The 23,152-nt window shown below is 39.7% G+C and overlaps 1 protein-coding gene across 1 annotated transcript in view; it reads right to left on the bottom strand.

Annotated features, from left to right (window-relative positions):
* PGM5 (phosphoglucomutase 5) overlaps nucleotides 1-23,152 on the bottom strand; it is a 160,250-nt gene that overhangs the window by 126,099 nt on the left and 10,999 nt on the right. The window contains exons 2-6 of the mRNA XM_074361657.1: nucleotides 14,497-14,659; nucleotides 9,780-9,926; nucleotides 6,645-6,770; nucleotides 2,514-2,704; nucleotides 1,750-1,904 (exon numbers count right to left, since the gene is read on the bottom strand). Coding sequence (XP_074217758.1) covers nucleotides 1,750-1,904; nucleotides 2,514-2,704; nucleotides 6,645-6,770; nucleotides 9,780-9,926; nucleotides 14,497-14,659 — 782 coding nt within the window. The remainder of the gene's footprint in view (nucleotides 1-1,749; nucleotides 1,905-2,513; nucleotides 2,705-6,644; nucleotides 6,771-9,779; nucleotides 9,927-14,496; nucleotides 14,660-23,152) is intronic.

Here is a 23,152-nt window from a genome sequence, read left to right as displayed (position 1 = left end):
CAGCATTCTACTCCTAGGTATTAACCCTGGAGAAAAGTAGGCGTGTCCACAAAAGACTTGTTGTAAGAATGTTTATAATGGCATGATTCATAGTGGCTAATAAATGAAAACAACCCAAATGTTCATCAAGAGGAGACTGGAAAAATGAACTGTGATATATTCATAAATTGTTATACCGCACTGCAACAAAGGGGAATAACTAGTGACACATGCAATGGATGTAGATGAATCCAAAAAATCCATCTTAAATGAAAAAACCAGCAACAAACAAATACATAATATGTGATTCTATTTCCATGAAGCTCAATAACAGGCAAAACCTAAATTGGCAGTAGAAATTATGACAGTGGTTGTCTAAGGAGCACTGGAAGGAGGGTGGGGGACTTTTTGGGGTAATGGGAATGTTCTACTTCTTATTCTGGGTGGTTGTTACACAGATGAATACATTTTTCAAAACTCATTGAATTGTACCATTAAGACTACTCATGTCACCGTATATAAAATTTACTTCAGGAATGACTGAATAAATGGTAACGCCATGAGGAAATAACCACACAAATCCAGAAGGTGGGATTCTGTGGGACAACTGGTCAGGTCTCTTCAAAAATCATTGTCATTAAGTAAAAGATAAAGGAACTGTGCTAGATTAGAAAAGACTTGAGGGACGTAACAACCAGATGCAATATATGGTGTTGGACAGGATGCAGCTTTGGGAAAACCATCCATTAAAGACATTCTGGGGACACTCAGGGGAAATTGGAATATAATCTTGGTTTTAGATGACATAAAAATGTTTTTATACAAAGTTGGAGATTGTTGATGGAAAAGAAAAATGTTACAAAGCAGTATGTACTTTCAGATCTCTTTTTGGTATTATAAAAAGGCAAATGTGTATTATACATATGATATAACATATATCATATGTATAATATACAATTTATAACCACACATGTAAATTATACATGTATAGAAAGAGATCCAAAGGAGATATACACTTATCTATTAATACAAGTAAGTCAGGGAGGGAGATAGGATGTTTACATTTTCTTATTTTTCTGTGATTTCTGACTTTCCACCATGCACAAGCACTGCTTCCACAATGTTGCTTGAAAATATTAGACTCTAAAATTCACTGTTTTATCAGACAAGTTAAAAGATGGATGGGTAGGGAAGGGAGAAAGAAACCTCAGATTGATCTACTAAGTGACTCTCCTGTTGGGCATCTTCCACGTGTATCTCATTTCATTCTCACAAGAAACCTGTAACGTGTCATCCCTGTTTTTATGGAACTAATGATAAGTTAGCATTTTCACGTAATATTATCTGACCTCAAGACTCATGTTCTTTCCACCTCTTTTGTAAGTTTTATTATTAAATATTGATGAAGAATTTACTATGAACCAGGTATTCTGTTAAATGCTTTACAAGAGTCATCTCATTCCTACCTCATAACAATCCACGTAAGGATGATACTATTAGTATCCTTATTTTAAAGATAGGAAAACAGAGGCACAGAAATCAAATAAGACTCCCAATTTCCCAACAGCTAAGAAGTAGCACAACCAAGAATCAAGTTCAGGCCACCTGATTCGTCACACTCCTACCCGGGACACCATACCACATCTCTAAATTCTCATGCTTTCAACAAGTTCCCAAGGGAGTAGAGGAGAACGAGTGACAGCTACCAGCACAGGGGACATTGACATCAGAGGTCTACCATGAAGTTTTCATGGTGACATCCTTGCTTACCTGTCGAGGGCTGTGCTGGTGGGCATACTCCTCCCAAACCCGCGGACCCCCATCTGACGGAAATATGGAATGCAAGAGAGGTTGGCGGCAATAATGGCCAGGGAGTCGGAAGGGCTCACGAAGAAGCCATTTTGGCCTAGGATCATATAACGGTCCTGTGGGAGAGAATGTGTGAAAATGTCCAGACAAAGGCACCTGCTGCTAGCAGCCCGTTCCCATCATCTTCACAAGCCACATAACTGCCATCCCATATTTAAGCGATGTAAAACAACTCGAATGAGTCCAAAGAGGGCCTGGGAAACCAAAATCCCTGAATACTGTAGGGCCCAGAATCTTGACACAACTGGGAATGTATCCCACCTGTCGACATGTGAGGATGACTACTTCAGGCTTCAATAGCCTTTATATTCTTAATTCACACTTCCCCCCCAGACATAAAGGAGAACACAGATTACTGCTGAAGTGGCTGGTTCTTTAACATGGTGATTTCTACAAAATCAGCCATGAGTAAAGATTTATTGCATGAATTTTTTTTTATAAAAAGAAATAACCTCTTTATAACAGCATGCTTACTTGGAACTAAGAAGGGTAATGGCTATTTAATAGCAATACTTAGCCACTAAACAGAAAGGCAGATGCAGAGCCAGTTAGGATTCATACGCCCCATGGACGTCAGCCCGAGAGGTATTCATTAATTCTCTGGGTTCCAATGCTTGGGTCATTATCTGGTAAAAGGATAGTGGGCAGAAAACTTTCCTACTTACCCCATCAGCATCAAATGCGGCTCCAAAGCCGTATTCCCCTCCTTTCATAGCTTCCAGAAGGGTCGTTGCATATGTCAAGTTGGGGTCAGGATGCTGCCCTCCAAAATCTTCCAGGGGAACACAGTTGATTGCAGAATTGGCTGGGGCCCCCAGCTCATCACACAGAACTTTTCTCACATAGGGTCCCATAACTGGAAAAAAAAAAAAAGATACAGAGTAATGTGGAATCTTTGCAGAACCCCTCAAGAGTGTTTTGTTCTGCTTAGAACAAGTAAGGTTATGTAATAGCACAAGAAAAAATAAATTCCACAAGTTTTTTCAAGACACCACAAAGAATAATAGTTACTTCAATGACTCCTCATTGAGTACCTACTGTGAACCAGTGACTGTGTTAGGCATATAGAAGTTGTCTTCAATAACCTAGTTACGTGAAATTTTTCTCTAAAAATTTTCTAAAATGTCAGAAAGAAATCGACTACCTAATAATGATTCATTGTCTGTTACTTTTTATGTATTAAAAGCTTTACGTAAATATATGCAAAAGCACTTAAAGGCTCTTGTGCTCTGGCAATGTTCTTTGCCTCTGCAATCGCTTTAACTCTGCCAAGTGTACAATTAAACTCTGTAAACCACTGACGCGTATAAAACCTAAGCACATTTTACAAAAAAATGCTAAGGGATTGTGTTTTCCAATTCAACAGACTTTCATGGAGTGCCTAACACGGAATGCCTGTGTGAAGAACGGAGGTCATCAAGGGGCACAAACACCCAATTCCTACACACCTGGACTCACTCTCATAGTGGGATGAGTCAGATCTACAGGTGAGTGGTTGCAATGGTAAGACTAGATCTATTCAATGTATATTTATGAAATAATTAGATCCAATAGCTTAAAAGAAGAAATGACCACAAGTGGGGCTTCAAGAAGGAGGCAGCATATCTGGGAGGACTTGGAAGAATATAAATTTGACAGGGGTGGGGAGTGAGGATGCCATCCAAATGGAAAGAACATTATGAGCAAGGGAACAGCGCCTGAGGTAGAACATACAGTACATTTGGGGACCAGCATGTAATCCTGTTGGCTGAAATATACGAAAGTACTGCTTTCCATTTATTTTCCACTAATGCAACAAGAGCCTCAGACAGTGAACATCTTTTGATTTTGCCTGCCCAGCACCCCTTCCACTAGTAGCAGCATTTTGGGTTTCCTTTGGAGAACCAAGCCTTTTCCCACCTCAGTTCATCTGATCCTGGTGTGGCTCAATCCCACTTCCCCCAAGGCTGGGGAGGTGACCTAGGTCTGTCCGTCAGTATCCTCCATCCCTCAACCAGAGCGACTGATGCAGAAATGAACATACAGTGCAAGCTAGGCAATGAGGCTCAAATCCAGAAACATTGCTTAAACTATTTGGAAAGAAAAGCCATCTTCCCTCTAGGCCAGATAATGCTAAGGCAAGAAACCGAAAGATCCTTTTCTGGAGAATATAGCCAGCCCAACAGGAAAGAACAACACAGCCCAGCCAGAAGACCTCAGAGTAAAACCGGTGGAAGATAAGTTCCACACATGGGCTCAGAGCTCCCAACAAAAATTTTAGTGCCTCACTCTTAAACATGCCAGAGAGCCAAGGACCACCAAACTTTTGAGGCATGCATTAAAAATGAGACCAAAGCAAACAGAGTAAAGAGTGACTTGAAGGAAACAGAAACTACATAGGCAGAAGAAATCTTTTGAATTATGTATCCGTCATACCCCAAAAGAGACCAACAAGATATGGTAGAATAGCTAAAACTGGAAAGATTGACAATACTGAGTGCTGGTGAGGACATGAAGAAACGGGAGCCTCCATACTCTGCTGGTAGTGCAAATGGTGTAGCCACTTTGGAAAATAGTTTGGCAGTTTCTTGTTAAGTTAAACATATACATCATCATATGAACCAGCAGACCCACTCCTAGGTATTTGTCCAAAACAAAGGAAATCATATATTCCCATAAAGACTTGTTCACAAATGTTTATAGCAGCTTTGTTTTGTGGTAGCCAAAACCTAGAAATAACCCTAATTATATCAACTGGTGAATGGATAAACAGAAATAGTGCATCCATATGATGGAATACTACTCAGTAGGAACAAGAAATAACTACTGACATGTACACCACCATGAATGCATCTCTAAAACATTATGCTGAGTGAAAGAAGCCTGAAGAAAAAGGCTACATATCATATGTGTCTATTTATATGGCTTTCTGGAAAAGGCAAAAAGCGGATGAGTGATTCCTAGGGACTAGGGGAAGGAGGAGAAGTATGGCTACAAAGGGCCACAGAAGAACTTGTTGAAGTGAGAGAAATGTTCTGTATCTTGACTGTCATAGTGGTTGAATGTTTGTCATATGTTTGCAATTTTACTGCATATAAATTATACCTTGGTAAACCTGATTTATTTAAAAAAAGATATGGCACTCATGAAATATGAATATGAAACTATTTTTTAAAACAGGTTATTTGGAAAATTTAAAAAAATGGTTTTGGGAAATGAAAAATATGAGAGTGGAACTGAAAAACTAAATGGAAGGACTTAGAGATAAAATTGAGAAAATCTACCAAAAAGAAGCACAAAACAAAAAGAAGGAAAATGGGTGGTGAGTGAAAGAATAGTATAATTAAAGGTCCAGCCCAGTGGGATCAATATCTGAACAACAGCCATTCTAGAAAGAAAGGAAAGAGGAAGTAATGGAGGAAATTATCCAAGAAGCAATTCAAGAAAATTTCCCAGAATTAAAGGACACAAGTTTGTAGATTGCAAGTGCCCAGCACAACAGAGGAAAACAGTCCCACACGAAGGCCCATTACGGTGAATGGAAGGAACACTGAAGATACGTCAAAGGTCCTGAAGCCTCCAGAGAAGGAAAAAAGAAAGATTTCATAACATGAAGTCAGAACAGCATCAGATTGCTCAAGTTCAATAGGAGCAGCTACAAGACAATGGAGCAATGCCCTCAAACTTCTGAAGGAAAATAATATCCAACCTAGATTTCTATCTCCAGACAGGTATCAATTCAGAGTGAACATAGGAAAAAGGCATTTTCAGATGTGCAGTGACTCAAAACATTTACCTCCCATGAGCCTTCTCTCTCAGACTTCCTGGAGAATGTGTTCCTCCAAAATGTGGGAATAAATCAAGCAAGTGGAAGACAAAGGATCCAGAAAGAGGAGAGTCAGTATCAGAAAGGAGTAAAGGGAATTGCAGGATGATGACAAATGGAGATTCCAAGACCACTGCAGCTCAGAGAGCAACCAGTGCAGAGCAGAGGAGATCCCAGGTCTCCAGGAAAACAAAAGGAGAGGAGATTTAGACACTGGAAGAATAGGAGGGTTAATAGTGGCAAATATACTTAACAAAAACTAAACAGTGAGAAAACAAGGCAACTAATTCCAAAGAAGTAAAAAAAAAAGAAAAAAGTTGTACTGTAAGGAAAATATAACTATAGTTTTTTGCATGGCTCAGCAGTGTTATGATAATGCAGATACTAGATACTGATCTTACCAAAATGATGATATAATTAGCTTCAGAAAGTATGCTTGGATTTAGTGAGTGGAAAGTGTGAAAAAGAGCTACAACCTCATCTTCTATAGTACAGTCATTAACACCTTAAATTGAAAAGTCAACAAGGAGCAGTATATTCATGGTATTTAAAATAGGGAGATAAATACCTAAAAAAAAAAAATCACTGGAAGAGTTGTTTGTTTTTTTAATGGTTGCCTTTGGAAAGTAGGAAATTAGGGGAAGGAGCTGGGAATGGGTTTTTTTCATAATAAACTTTATACTATTGGACTTTTTAAACTATGTACATATACTGTGATCAAAAAAAATTTAATTACTACAGTTCTGCTATCTCAACTCCACACTCAAACAGGCATAGCCTCAAAATCATTTGTTCAAGCTTTGTTTTCACTTGTATCTAAAGAGAGAAATCAGAGCCCTGAAGTTTTCCAGAGCATCCCAAATACCTGAAGATACATAGGTTGTGTGAATACCTACAAATCCAACCTTCCTCATAATCCCAGAAACCCCACAAGCATAAAGGTCTCTTTATCATTTCTTGCCCACCAGTTGGTAGAGGACCCCATGCTTACCTCCGTGCATTGCGTCAACCCGGATCTTCAGTTGGCCGGGCCCAGTCAGCAAACTCTTGATGGCGTTAAAGTCAAAGATGGTCCGAAGGAGGTTGAGATAGATATCCACTGGGTCCACAATCTCCACTAAGGATAGGAAAGCAAACGGAGACACCAGTGACTACCAGTGAAGGGTTCTTGGAAGCATAAAAAAGCATGAAATTACGATCACAATTCCAACATAACCCCACACATTTATGTGAGAAGCAAAGTGTCCATTTGCAAACAAGATCACAAATTAAAGCGCAATCAGGAATGCTACAAACTTTTCTGATAGTCAAACAGTATAAAAAAAATCTCAAGTTATAAATGCTTCTTTGCAAGTGAAAAAATCAACCACCAGAATAAAGTAGTTAAGATAAAACTATACTACACCTATTGTCCCTACTCCCACCTTCTTTCCACCACCTCCCTCCCTAAAACTGAAAGCACCTCTGTGCTCAGAGGCATCCTGGCACAACGGGTTGCCTCTCCTGCGGGGATGGCCGAAGAGTGACTCAGCTGGCACGAAACAAATCAAGAAGTGACCCCCTACTTTCCAAATGCCATTGTGCCAAACAGATCCAGGTTCTGAACTGGTGATGAATGATATTTTTCTGAGTTTGTGTGCCATCTCCTGGGTGCCCAACCTAGTACCAGTTTCAGGGTGTCAGATATGTAGAAATCCTCATTAAACACGAATGTTCTCCAGTGTCCTGCACTATCCAATGACCAGGAATCCAAAACAAGTCTTTCCCATTTATTTCACAGATTCATAAAACCCAGAATATATCTCATTTTCAAACTTAGCAATCAGTATGTAATTAATACTCAGAAAATACTTTCCCTAAAAGTAATAAATATCTTATTATAAGCACTAAAATTTGTCCACGAGCCGTACCTTTTATATCTGTAGATAAAATCTGAAACTTACATATGTTGTTTTTCAAATTTTTCAAATACATACAACTTTGGAGTCATGAGATATTTAAACTTACACTAAAGATATTAACAACCCATCTTTAATAATTTTTAGTACATCTAGGTGCAATATTTAATGAATGAGATTTTAATATGTAATATGAAACTCTCCCTTCATCTGGTTAAATACAAATCTAAAACTATTTTTCCTTGCATTTAAATGTAGTATGTGTGTCCATTCAAATATAATGTAATTACTTTTTAAGGAACATAGATAGTTTTTAATCATCTTTTGACATGAGAAGGATATTAATCTATAAAATAAATTCACTAAAAATTCATCTATATGAACAATATATCTAAAAATGGTTAACATGGTAAACTTTATGTTGCATATATTTTACCACCATGAAGAAACTATTCTATAAAATAAAAGGTTATGGCCTGAACATGTTTGAAGTTTTACTCATTCTGAAATACAGGATAATATTTTTGGCATTTCATCCTGGTTCTTTAATTCCTGAACCACTTGCCTAACTACATGTGGTATTTATAGCAGATAACACATAGTACCGAACAGAAATGTAAAAAACAAGAAAGCAAGCAGAATTCCGTGAAAACTGAAAGTTCACATCACACAGTTCACGTTCTTCATCTTTTAAGGTGAAATGCCAAAGACAGATTTGTTTCTGATTAACTCAAGCCTTGCTCAACATTTAAAACAGCAAGAACACAGCACATAAATTATCCCAATTATCTCCAAATTCCTCCTGGGAGCCAGGAAATTTCTTTATCTACCTCTTTGTATCTGTAGCATTGTAGAAAACTCACCAAGCTAGCAATGTGGCTAAAGCAGTGGGCCTGAATCTGAGCTAACCAAAGGGCTAGGTCTCTTGGACAACTAATGAAATTGTGAAGATACCAAAAATTAGTGAATAAATAATAAATAAATACATACATACATACATAAAATTTCTTCCTGATGGTAATGCTTCATTTTTCTCAGCTGTCTTATTTCCTAGTCCTTCCAAATATATGTGATTAAGAATACTTAAATCATTTGTTTGACATAAAATATCCTTTGCTTTTAGTTGTCAAGTGATTATGTGGACATACATGTGTGTACACTTCCAACTAGATTAATAAAAGCAGGAACCCTGCTTCCAGTAAGTATCACATAGTTTTCAATTAATTTCTGCTTACTAGCTAAGCAAGCAACTGACTCAAAGTATTCCAAGAAAAATGTAGTAGAGTTGGCCCAACACTATGACTCTTGAACATTCCATTTCAAGCTCTTCTCCGTCCCTAAAATAAGACATGGCCGTGAGCCAGGCATTTCATCTTTTTAGCTAGATTAAGTTACGTATAAAATAAGGATACCACCTTAACACAAACAGGATTTAAGCTTCTAGGGGCACTAAAGGAGTAAATAAATGTTAGTATTTATTGCCATTTGTATGTCTTCTAGGAAAAAGCAATAGTATAAAATAAAGGGTGAAAAAATTACACGCATATACGTGGTATTATTGCTGTTATATAGTTCAATATTAATCTATAAATTGAAAGGTTATAATCTGACGACTTAGAAGTTTTATTCACTCTACAATATAGCATATTTTTGGCAACTTCATCCTGGTTTTTTTTTAACTCTTGAACCATTTTCTTAAATCCATTTGGTACTTAATGAATTCCTTTCTAAAATCTCCTAATGTGGAGTGTGGTATAGAGCAGGTGATCAATGATTGTGCATTGAATCAAGATGAACGGCATGGTTCTGGCTTGGAAAAGAAATGCCCACTTTCCATGGGAAATTTTAATAACCTCACCACATTGTTGGTCTCTCCTCAGTTATCTAAAATATTTCGGCATCTTCACCATAATTGCTTAGAAAAGCAAGACACGTTTTGGCAATTCACCGCCTATTCTTGGAACACTGTCAAAGAGTCAGCCGTGAAATGTTCCCTATGTCAAAAATGATATAGAGTTTGGAAAGTGGTTTTTGAGAGTTGCCAGTTCTAAATATCTTGGCTGCTCTCGCTCCAGTCTGCACCACATGCAGATTGCATCTCGTTATCAAGGGCCACTCATGAGACTGATCATTCCATCGCTTCTGCGTGCGCTCTACCCCGAAGAAACCAGAATCGCCCCCATGCATGGAGTTATTCTGACTTCTTCAAAACAGAATTTCTCTATTACCTCTGAACGGTTTGAATTTGTTCTCCAGGTCAAATTCTTGTCTTCCTAGTCGAGATAGGTCAATTCGAAGATCAGGGCATATGGCGTATTCCTCGATTGTTTTGCTGATCTGGTAGATTTTGTCTGACACAGCATCTGGCGCAGGACCTAAGATTTGAAAATAACGCACCACTAAAAATAAATCTGCTTAAAAAGTCCATCAGAGAAACGTTACCTCCTCCTCCTCCACCAAGCCAGAGAAAGATTCATTTGTTCTCTAGACAATGGTCAACACTTCACAGTTCAATTAGCCTCAATATTTTTTATTCATCCACTACAGAGGAAATGTGGTCAGCCTCACCTGTTCCATGTAGGCCAGTAACCTACAGCTTTGTTTGTTTTAATCCACTTCTAAGCAATGATACGTCGTCCCTAAAAATAGTTTCACACCTGCCAGGGAGACCCGGTTATGTCATCAGCTTTATTCAGGATGTGAGACACAAACAGGATATGCATTTGACAGAAGCGAGGGATTCCAGATTTAAACTGCAGCTTCCCAAGTGCACCTAGAGAAAGAAACTGTGATTTCTACTCCCAGGTCTGCTGCCTAGTTGAGGTATAAGCTGACCAGGGTACATTATTTTCCCCAAGTCACACTCTCTAGTGACCCCCCCCCAATAAAACTGCAAGTCACACTCTCTAGTGACCCCCTCCCCAATAAAACTAAGTGAGGTTTAAGTGAAAATACCTCATGCACTTCCTTAGAAAGGTCAAGCCAGCAATTAAGCTGTGATAGGCTTTAAATGAAGTGAATATGAAATCAATAGTTGTCCTCCAGTTTTTCTTTTCTTTTTAATTTTTGTATCTTAATGCAAAGCATTTAAGTTTTTTTTTTTTTTGCAACAACTTTGGGAATATAATAAATAAATAGATTGAAAGATCTAAAATAAAAATGACAGAGAGACTGAGAGTTAGGTAACTTTGTATACTGACCTCACTTACCAACTATAACTTTCTACTGAACAGAAATCATTTCTTGATTTCTTTTACATCCCAATCCTTAGAGCTACACCGTCCAGTTCTATAGCCACTAGCCACATGTGGCTGTCAAGCACCTAAAATGTGACTAGTCAAGCTGAGATGTGCTGTAATTATAAAACACACACCAAATTTTGAAAAGTTAATAGAAAAATAGATTGCATTCATATTTTTATAGTAACTTGCTGAAGTGATAATATTTTGGATACATTAAGTTACATAAACTATATTATTTATTTCACCTGCTTCTTTTTACATGGCTACTAGAAAATTTTAAATTACATACATTGCTCACAATGTATTTCTATTGGACAGCGCTGCCTTAGAGCACAGCACTGTTACTGCCTCCCAGTAAAGGTTCACTGACCATATGAGAAGGGAGAATGACCAAACTTGTCAAATCGCATACATTATATACATGCAGATTTGTGCTATAGCAATTGTACCTCAGTAAAGTTAGCTGGGAGGAAAGGAACAGCAAGAGCACCATTTCAGCAGGTGGGAAAGAATTTTACTCATGTTTTCTTGTATAGGAAAAGTGAAGACCACAAAGAAGTAAATGTAGCCCTTCTCAACATTATTCACTACCATCTCTTATACTTTTGCAAAACTTACAAAGTAAATAGTCTTATTTAGCTTTTGCATTTTTTATGCTTGCCAGATGATACACAAATATCCTCCTGCCTCCCAGGCACCACACTATGTTCTTGGGCTGTTTCCATCACTTTTTTTTTTTAAGAGTTTCTGAGTTTGTATGCCAAAGCACACTGATTTCCAAAAGTAAAACAAAAAAAAAGTTCTAGCAGGACTGGATGCCACTCAACCAGCCATGCTGATAACCTGTAAGTTCACCAGCACCCTTTGTATTCCTTTGCATCTCCCCAGTCCACATCTCCCATGCCAGTGACTTACCTCTTCATTTTAGTCAATGCCTGGTACAGTCATACCATATGTATTATTGTCTCTTGAAATCCTTCTTTCAAAAATATCAAATTTGAGTGTCTTCGACCCCTAAATTCCTAATCCTCCATTTACCCTACTCTGCACCCCTGCTGAACCTGTTCCTCATTCCTATACTGATGCCCATCATCACTTGATTAATCCCAGGCCATCGGTCCATTCTCATTTCACTGGTCTCTTAACCCAGGAAGGACCCTATGGTCTAGCATTTAAGCCTTGCGTTGGTTAACATAATGACACAAGGCAACATTTACTGAAACTTACATATACCACATTTCACACCTTATATGGAATTTAACACTCACAAAAAGTAGAGGAAGTAAGAATTACTAGTATCATCATTTTCAAAATAGGGAAACTGAAACTGGAAGAGGTGACCTTAACCAAGGTCACATCAGCGGTAACTGACGGAGGCTGGGTTTGAATCCTAATAGTCTGATATCAGCTCAGACACCCTTAACAACTACCAGACCTCCAGATGCTCTGTCACGCCCACACTGCCATCCCCCAATCCCCGGAATTGCAGATTGTTTTCCTAAAATATTCAATAGTTGCTACAAGACTAAATGTTGGTCCTAGATGTGCTTTTTTGTAAAGCAGGATTTCTCTAATCACACCTTCAAAAACAAGGCTCTTTGTAAGGTGGTTCTTTTTTTTTTTTTTTAACTTAACTTGAATAATATTCCTTCTCTGGATAATGTCCAAAATGGCTGCGAGGAGGGGGAGATAATGTACCTTCCCTTCAGGATGTGCTATTTTGCCTGGGGCCAGGAATAATTCATAATGGTAACTGCTGTTGGTTAAAATGCAGCTCCCACCCATGTATACACCAAGACTCAGTGTGTATACACCAAGACTCAGTGTCCCAGTTTAAAAGAGATTTAAGAGACTTAACAACCAAATGCAATGTATGGTTCTGGAATGACTCTTGGTTTGAACAAAACAGATTTGGGAGATACTTGGAAATTTTTTAATATGCGTTAGGTTTTAGACGATATTAGAGAATTAGTGTGGTCATGTAGATATATAGGAGTATGTTTTTCTTTTAAAGAAATGCATTCAGAAATATTTAGGTGTGAAATGTCTTTATGCTGTAATTCACCTTAAAATTCTTCAGGACAAAAAAGATAAGCAAAATGGAAAAACAAAATAATGGACACATGGTATCCATTTATTATTCTTCCTACCTTTACATATGTTCAAAAATGTTTTTAATTTACCCCTAATACACATATGCCGCCCCACCAGGACCTCTAAACAGTAAAATTTCTACAAAAATATATGAAAAAGTGAAATAATTCCAAGCATGTCAGTGAGAGAAAGTCAACACTCTAGGAAAGAGGGAGTGCAGGACTTATGCTAAGAAGTTGTCCGTCTGGCCCTAAGCAGCCACATGACCTTGAGCAAACAGCCTCTCAGGGGGGCTAATTTGTTCCTGTGTAAAATGAAGAAAATGATCTAGATTACTCTGAGGGTATGTCCCAACTTTAAACTCCAGAGTCCTTCCATGTCAGATCAGCATGAGCATTCACTCATTTCACTGTGCTGAGGTGTGCAGGGGACCACGACACCAAATGAGTTTGAGACCCCATTATGCCACTTTCTTGTCATGTCACCTTGGGCACCATGATGCTTAATTTTATATGTCAACTTGCTTGGACCACAAAGAGCCCAGATGTTCAGTTCAACATTATTCTGGGTGTGTCTGTAAGGGTGTCTTTGGATGAGATTAACATTTGAGTCAGTAGACTGAGTGAAGCACAGGGCTTCCCCCAGGGTGAGGGGGCCACAACCAACCCACTGAAGGCCTGGACAGAACAAAAAGACAGAGAAAGGGAGAAGTCACTCTCCCTCCGGCTGTCTACCGTTGACACACTGGTCCCCTCCTGCCTTCAGACTTGGACTCAGACTGGGACTTATACCATCAGCTCGGCTGTTCTCAGGCCTCTGCACTCAGATCAGAGCTATAACATCGGCTCTCCTGGGTCTCCAGCTTGCCAACCACAGATCTTTGAACTTCTCAACCTCCATAATCCCATGAGCCAATTCCTTATAATAAATATCCTTCCAGAGCTTCCTCAACTTATGATGGAGTTATACCCAATACACCCATTGTAAGTTGAAAATACTGTTAAGTCAAAAACGCATTTAATACACTTAACATCATAGCTTAGCCCAGCTTACCTTAAGAGAGCTCATAGCACCTGTATTAACCTACAGTTGTGCATAATCATCCAACACGATGCCTATTTAATAGTAAAGTGTTGAATAACTCATGCAATTTATCAAATACTGTACTAAAATGGAAAACAGACTGGTCATATAGGTACCGAGTGACTGTTAAGTGTATCGGTTGTTTACCCTCGTGACTGGCTGGGAGCTGCACTCTCCGCCACTGCTCAGCACCACGAGAGAGAACCATACCACATGCCTCTAGCCTGGGAAAAGATCAAAATTTTAAATTTGAGCAAAGTATGATTTCTGCTGAATGCATATTGCTTTCACAATGTCGTAAATTCAAAAAAATCTCTGAATTGTACCATCATAAGTTGGGGACCATCAATACATTCTGTTGGTTCTGCTTCATTGGAGAACACTGACTAATACAGGCATCTTACTAGATTTTTCTGAACCATTTCCTCTCTGCCTTGCTTGTCTAGCATCAGAGGGTCACTGTAAGACTATCACAATATAAGAGAAAAGAGTTCATGATGATTAAGGCATATTCTGAACCGCATACCTCCATTGGCAACATTAAACTTCACTCCAAACTCTCCCCCAGGTCCTCCAGGGCAGTGGCTGGCTGTTAGGATGATTCCACCAGTGGCTTTGATCTTTCTGATAATGCAGGAAACAGCAGGTGTCGACAAGATGCCATTCTGTCCAATAATCAGTCGACCAATCTAGATTAGCCAGGGGAAAAAAGAAATCAATTCAATTACATGGGATTGAAGTGCATTTCATGAGAAAGTGTCCCAGGCTCTGTTATCAAGCACTAGAATCACTTGGCAAAAAGAACTGAGTGATCCCGCTCCTGGGCATATATCCAGAAGGAACCCTACTTCAAAAATACACTTGCACCCCAATGTTCATAGCAGCACTATTTACAATAGCCAAGACATGGAAACAGCCTAAATGTCCATCAACAGATGACTGGATAAAGAAGATGTGGTATTTTTATACAATGGAATACTATTCAGCCTTAAAAATGACAACATAATGCCATTTGCAGCAACTTGGATGTCCCTGGAGAATGTCATTCTAAGTGAAGTAAGCCAGAAAGAGAAAGAAAAATACCATATGCGATCGCTCATATGTGGAATCTAAAAAAAAAAAAAGAAAGAACATAAATACAAAACAGAAACAGACTCATAGACACAGAATACAAACTTATGGTTGCCAAGGGGGAAGAGGGTGGGAAGGGACAGACTGGGAGTTCAAAATGTAGAATAGATAAACAAGATTATACTGTATAGCACAGGGAAATATATACAAGATCTTGTGGTAGCTCACAGCAAAAAAAAATGTGACAATGAATATATGTATGTTCATGTATAACTGAAAAATTGTGCTCTACACTGGAATTTGACACAACATTGTAAAATGACTATAACTCAATAAAAAAATGTTAAAAAAGAAAAGAAGAAGAACTGGGTGAGCTTTATGTTGGGGGTTTGGGAGGGGGACGGGGGTGTAGCTCTGACGTTGTGTTTCCTGCCCAATGTCTCCAAGACCATTTGGGACTTCCACACCTAGCAGTCAGTCATTAACCTATAAATGGGATCTGCCTCACTGATATTCAGTAGTCTGAAACACCTGTTGCTGATGACCAAAGGTTTCACTGGAGTCACACAAGAAGTTCTTAGTTTGTTACTGGTTCAGAAACTGGATGTGTACATGCTGGAAATTATAAGAAAAAACAGCACTTCTCTGCTTCACCTTCCTTCTCCACCTTATCACAAGCTCACACAGTAGGGGACCTGATCTGCTCCAGCCTCATTGTCAGCAAGTGTATTTTAACTGTACTCAGAAGGCCCACTCTCCCAAAGGCAGGAATTTTATTTCGGCCACCATGAGACAGCATGTGCTGGGGACATTGGAGAAATCCAGCCATGCTAGGCAGAGATCTGGAGGTCATCCATCAGTGTGGCCAGACTCCCTATAGCTACAAAACCGACGCTTTTAAAAAAAAGAAAGCAGCACAACCCTGCAGAGCATTACTCCACATGCTTTGTTTTAAAATAGGGCCCGAGGTGGGGAGGGTATGGCTCAGTGGTAGAGTGCATGCCTAGCATGCATCAGGTCCTGGGTTCAACCTCCAGTACCTCCCCTCAATAAATAAATAAACCTAATTACCTCCTCCCAAAATAACCTAAAATAAGACCCAACATCTTCCAATCTGGTGGTTCTCAAATGTTGCTACAAATTAGCATCATTAATGAAGCCTAGAAAATTCTCAATACTGACTGCATTCCAGACTAATTATGTTGGAATCTTGGGGTGGGATCCTGACATTCACAGTTTTTAAAGCTTGTCAGGTGACTCCAACATTCAGCCAAGCTTGGTAATCAAACCCCCTCATTACTCAAAGGACCATCAACTTCAAGTTTGCAAGAAATACAAAACCTCAAGGCCCACCCCACACCTACTGAATAAGAATCAGTACCTTAACAAGATCCCCACCCCTCCTTCCAGATAATTCATTAGTCCATTAAAGTTTGAGAAGTACTGATGTAGCCCAGAAGCCAAGGCAAGCTCTTGTGTTCAGCTCAACAGCAAAGTCAACCAACAACAGAATTGCTAGAAGTGGGTCACTGACCAAATGTGACAATGAGGAAAGATACAGGGAAAAAAAAATTTTAAGAGCAAACACCAGAGCTCCCCAAACCAAGCAGTCTTGGGATCACTTAGCATGGAGAGACCCACACATACCGCAACATTCCCAGAGTACATGTTTTCAAGTGGATGAGGCAAACTATTAACAAATAAGCCTAATAATAATAGTAGCAGTAGTAATTACCAGTTTGATATATATTGGAAAAAATCAGTGAAATCAGCAGGGTTCTGTGCTAGAGAATAATGGGGCATCAGTGTTAATAATAACAATAATAATTATAGTAATAATAGCTAAGGGAACATGGATATTATTCTAAGTAAAAATGGGAATACATGGAAGGGTTTTAAGCAGTGGAAGTGACCTGATATAAGTTACATTTTTAAAGATCATGAACTGAGCAATCCAACTGATCTTACTAAAAAGCAAGTCATATCATATCAGCAAAACATTCCAATGACTTTCCTTTCCCCTCATCAACCCAAGGTAAAGCCAAAGTCTGCACAGTCTACCAGGCCCTACACGATCTGACCCCCATCACCTGCCATTCTCCACTCCCCTCCCTCCCTCTGCTGCAGCCACACTGGCTGGTCTGCTGCTCCTCACATACATCAAGCATGCTTAGGACTTTTGCATTTGCTATTTCCTCTGCTTACAGCACCCTTACCCAAGTATTCAAAAGCCTGCCCTCTCCTATCCTTGGGATGCTGTTTCAATGTCAACTAATCAAAGCTGGCACCCTTGACAGCTCCATGTAGTGCAGAAGCACCTGTAAGTCCCTAATTTCCCTACTGTCCTCTGTTTCCTTTACTCTGCTTAGTCTTCTGTATTACACATATTACCCCCTAATATTTTCCATTTTATTTGTTTATTTATTTCCCCCAATATATATAAGCTCTAGGGGCTTTTTTTCACTGCTATACTCTGAGAATCTAGAACAAACCTAGCATATAGTAAGCACCCAGTGAATGTATGTTGAATTAATTAATTGGAAAAAATGAATGAATGATGAATGAGTGGCTGCTATGTGAAAATGCCTTAGAGAGTGACAAGAACAGAAGGAAGAAGATCAGATGAAAGGCTGTCACAGCAGAGCTGAGTGTGGACTAGAGTGACCTGGACTAGACTAGAGGCAGGAGAAATGAAGAGAAGTGATTATAGGTGAATATATGTTTGGAAGGAGAATGAACAGGACATGTGGGTCAAATAAACTGGAAGAGAGATGCTGTGGTAGCCAGCCTCCAAGATGGCCCTCATGACCCCTGCCCTCTGGCATTCATGCCTCAGTGCAGCCCTCTCCCACACTAAATAAGGCAGATCTAGATGACTAGTAGAACATTACAGAAGTGTTGGTGTGACTTTCAAGGTGAGGCCATAAACGGCTTTTCTGCTTCTGCCTTGCACTCTTGGACTGTTCATTCTGGGGGATACCAGCCACCATTTCACAAGGATACTCAAAGAGCCTGTGTAACCACCTGTATAGAGAGAAACTGAGGCTTCCCACCAAAAGCCAGCACCCCCTTGCCAGCAGTGTGGGTGAGCCATCTTGCACTGGATCCTCCAGCCCTTTAAGCTCTCATGTGACAAAGCCACCACCAAATATGCAACTGTGACCAAGTCAGAATAACCCACCTCCTATCCTACAGAAACTGTGAGTAATAATAAATACTTGTTGTTATTTTAAGCTACTAAGTTTTGTCATATTTCTTACACAGAAAAGTAAATAACTCAAACTGGGGCAGTGAAGAAAGTAGTCAACCCTCAGCTTCTAGCTATAATAACTTTATGGGTGGTAGTACCATTTATCAAGATGGAAAAGACATAGGACAATAATTACACTCATATCATTATCCAGGGCCATGATAAGTCATGTTCCACATGATTTTGTTAAAATTTATGTAATCATTCCACAGAAAACAAACTTATAATTACCAAAGGGGAAAGAAACGGGTGGAGGGGTAAATTAGGAGTTTGGAATTAACAGATACACAAGACTATATACAAAATAAACAACAAGGACCTACTGTATAGCACAGGGAACTATATTCAATATCTTGTAATAACCTATAATGGAAAAGAATGTGATATATATAGATATAGATAGGTAAATAGATAGATAGATAGACAGATCGATCTGATGTAACTGAATTCCTTTGCTGTACACCTGAAAAACTAACACAACATTGTAAATCAACTACACTTCAATAAAAATTTTTTAAAATAAAATAAATAAAATTTATTTAGTAATCCAACTCATTTTATCCAGTACTATCATGAAACAGGCAATGCAGAAGATCCTGCAGATATAGCAGTGGATACAAATTAGTCATTACCCTCAAGGAGTAAGTCTGTAGATTCAAGAATCTGAAACATATTTGTAACATTTGTTCATAAGTTTCCCTCTCTCCCATTTTTCAGAATTATTCTTAAAGAAATAATCTTCAAAGAGGAAAAAGCTGTGCATGTGTTGACACTTCCTACAGCTGTATTCATTAGAGGTGAAACATTTAAAACAATCTTTATAAATGTCTAACAATGAAAAACCTATGAAATAAAGTATGATGTATCAACTTATAGAATATTCCTCAGTCATCTAAAAGGACAATTATGAATTTGGTAGAGCTGTAGCAGACTTGGTCCACAGAAAGCTATGGCCTCCTTCTACAGGGCAGAGTTCTTGCTGAGGACCAGCTGCCCAGCCAGGGCTACATTTTCTAGACCACTTTTGCTCCTAGCTGTGGTCATGCGACCAGTTTTCACAATGAGTAATAAACTAGTGTGAGAATGAAAACACAAGTAACGTGTTCCTTCCAAGCGAAGGATGTTAAGAAGCAGATAGGCCTTCCCCTCGCTGCTTATTTACCCTTCCACAGACTCAATACAAGCAACCACATGGTGCTAGGAGATGCCAGAGCCACAAGACGGAAGGAACCTGGGTCCCTGTCTCACCGGATGGACAAGGGTCTTTCCCCCCAGCAACACCCACATTGTACTATTATGTGAGTGAGAAATCACTTTCTATTGTTTTTAAGGCAATAAACATTGCCTACATTTCAGGTTTATTTGCTAAAACAACCTGCATTTTCTTTAGTAGTAGAAAGGGAACATAGTCAACGCTTTAATGCTAAGTCAACAATGCTGAAATCTAAACAACTTTTATGCTATCATAACAATGTACAACCACGTACACTTTGGGGCTAGCACTTAGAAAAACAGGGAAATCAATATGTACAGTTTATTTGTTAAATAAGAGAGATTATAGATACATTTTGTCTTATTAAATTTGAACTTTTTGGAAAAGGTTAAAAGTGAGAAAATATATTTGAATAAAATTTCAACCTGAAACATTTTAGTTATAATTGGAGGATTAACATAAGATTAAATTCTAGTTATCTGGAAGTTTTACCTGGGTGGACCTGCTCGTTAAGCCACTAATACCCGTAAAGTGAGGTAGTTCTGGACACTACACATAACTCCAGTTGAGGGACTTCTGAGAGGCGACAAGTACTGCAAAAAATGCAGGAGAGTGACAGATGAGGCTTTGAAGGTAAGCGGTGGAAAATCGTGAAGACGTTTGTGTCCCATGTGAATGCTCACCAAAAGGTGACCTCAGCAGAGGAGGATTTTATTAACAAGTGTATATGTCAGCCACTTCCCTGAGCCACTCCTGTCATTGTCCAATGGGCTCGTGAATAAAGCGGCCATGGTGGCAGGGAGGGAGGTCACGCATGGACCTCCACTTACCAAGGCTGATCTGCCTACAGCCACTGCGGAGAGCCCCATCTGCCCACAGCAGAGACTGACCCTCACTCCAAACTCCACCTCTGTGTTCACATCACCTTCTTGGTATGTCTGTTTTCTCCTCTTCTGTGAACTCTCCCTCTCCCAATTAACCTAAAGCAAATGTGGTCAGAAAAGCTATGGAAGCCCTGCTGTATAAAGAAAAATTACCCAACTTGAAGTTAAAAGATCAAGATGTGAGTCTTGGCTCCACCCCGACCTAAGACAAATCACATCACTTCTCTGAGGCTTCACGACTTCATTTGCAAAGCTGAAAGGGCACAGGGTCATGAAAATTCACTTTAGATGAGATTGTATAAAGGGAAACTCTGAAATTCAACATAATATACATCACGCTCTTGCCTCCACCAAATGCCCTCCCCTATCCCCTACATTTAAAATTCATTTGTAGATCACGGATTATCCCTAAACCACCACTTCACTCTCTGAAAAAGTCTTAGGAAAACTACCCTCTGCCAATGTTGCAGACTGCCACCTTGCAAGGAAAAGATGGTCTACTCACATAAGTAGCTTTAGTTTTTTGTCTGTAGCAGCGGAGCAGGCAACATCTGACTTTTATTCCTGGGTGGAACCCAGACCACAGCCTGGGGAGGTCTGAGCCATGGCATTCTGCTGCTCCCTGGCCAACCCTCCCAAAGGCATACTGGAAGGACTGCCGCTCCCATGCCATGCCAGCCTGTCTTTGGCCAGAGGAAGGGGAACCCCACCCAGCCCTGCAGAAGGTGCCCCAACCCGGGTGGGCTTAGTCCACTGTCACTTACACACACACCTAGAAGGCACATGGGTACAGATCCCAGGGTCCACAGGTAACCATGAGAACTCTGTCACACCAGTGCCCGCAGACACATATGTGAGGCACACACTCTCCCAGATACCCAGATACCCAGGCCCAGCGTGAACTTGTCCCCACCCAGGCATGACTTCCAAGTGTGCTTGGGGAAGGGAGGATGTAGCAGGGAGCCCGCATTTCCCACAGTGCAGTCACTTGTGATCGCTCTGAGTCTGTTCCCTAACTAGTTGCCAGGGCCTTCCACCAACTCTTAAACTTCACCTGGACTGTATCACTGTTTACTGCCCCCATGAATGGGCACAACAAGTGCCAAGGGAAACAGTATGCCCCTCCCTATGCCACAGACCAGTGTTCCGAAAAAGAGAATATTTTATTTCAGACAGCTTTCTCCCAGCATGTCTATTCTTTACCATAAACAGTGAATTGTTTAAATTATTTTATTTCTGATGACCCCCACTTTTCAGAACACAACCAACCACTCTTCTAAATTAGATTTAATATTAGTTCAGTGTCTAATTAGCTCAAGTTAAAGTCCTGGAGAGCAGTGATATACAATGTAAACCCTCAGGCTAGAATCTCAGAGTGGACGCATAATTTTGATTCCAAATGACATTCCCCCAGTAACATAACACTAATGAAAGCAGGATTGTTTTCATGTGTGAACTCCCTTAAATAAGATTTCCCTCTTAGGATTTCCTTTTAGCTTTAAATAAGTTATAAACAAAAAGAGTCCCACGGAGAGAAAAGTAAAAGTAAGCATGACATTTTACAATATCCTCCTTTTACTGTGTCATTTCCCTTTGATTCCCAAAATGAATGAGAGAGAGTGAAGAGAGCCCTAAACAGAGACTTCCTTGATGGTTGGCAGAGAGAGTGCTGTAAAGGACCACACAGCCACCGCCACATCCACTTACGAAGTGCACGGAAAGCCATATACACAAAGATGCCTGTTTCTCATCTTCTCATTTAAAAAAAAACAAAAACCAAAAAAACCTAGAGCCAAGCTGCCATGGATGGTAGGGCTTCAGTCCCTCAGTCCCAGCTGTCAGAGAGAAGTGCCAGCCCTTGACCAGTGCTGCACATGAGTAAGCAGGAGATGGCTAAGTGGAATTTTGAGAAATAACAAACTCAAGACATGGATGTGATTATCCAAACATCAAGGGACTTCTCCATTTGCACATGGATAATTGTGCAGTTATACGCTTTGTTACATGGAGACCAGATGGGAGCACCCGAGCTCATCCTCAGCTGCCTGCTCCCCTGGAAGTCTTTACACACACACTTAGGGTCTGGAAGGAAAGATGAGAGTTCATTAGAGACAAACAAGGTGGATTTCACATTCGATTCCTAACATCTGAACAGGTGCAGAAAAGTCACAGGCATCTAGAAGACTGACCCAAGTTCTGTTCTTCAATCAGCCCAGCAATTCTCAAGATTTCATTGATAAGATCCGGTAATCTAGCTTGCCTTTTTGCAAAATGGGGGTGATGAGATTGGAACTTACGTCCCTACTGGTAACTAGGTAATTCAGTGCTTGAAAATCCTGAAATGTTTACCTTAAGATGTAGAACTTGGCTTGCAGAAACAAGAAAGGGCTCTGTCTGCTGCAATTTTATGAGGTGATCAACTCAACTGGATACCAGCTGGCATCCACATACGTGTATTTTAATTGATTATGATGACTATCAGAGAAAAACACATAGCTATAAAGAGAGACTGAGATTTTGGTATCTGAGATACTGAGAGACTGAGATTTTGGTATTCATTGGGAAAGGATGCAAAAACAGACTTGCCACATACTGGCTATGTGACTTTGAACAAGATCCTGAATCCTCTGTATCTCAAGTTTTGTTTCCTAAAAGATAAAAGGTGAAAGAAAGTAACATAGCCAAACTCCAGTTCAGTGTCTGGTACCCAATAAACTCTCAGTGTACTTCCCTCACCTTCCTTGTGGGTGTCATTTCTTAATTC

Source organism: Camelus bactrianus, chromosome 4 (genome assembly GCF_048773025.1).
Source record: "Camelus bactrianus isolate YW-2024 breed Bactrian camel chromosome 4, ASM4877302v1, whole genome shotgun sequence".
NCBI classification, from domain to species: Eukaryota; Metazoa; Chordata; class Mammalia; order Artiodactyla; family Camelidae; genus Camelus; species Camelus bactrianus.
The sequence above is the reverse complement of the archived record's forward strand: the minus strand, read 5'-3'. Positions and strand labels throughout refer to the sequence as shown.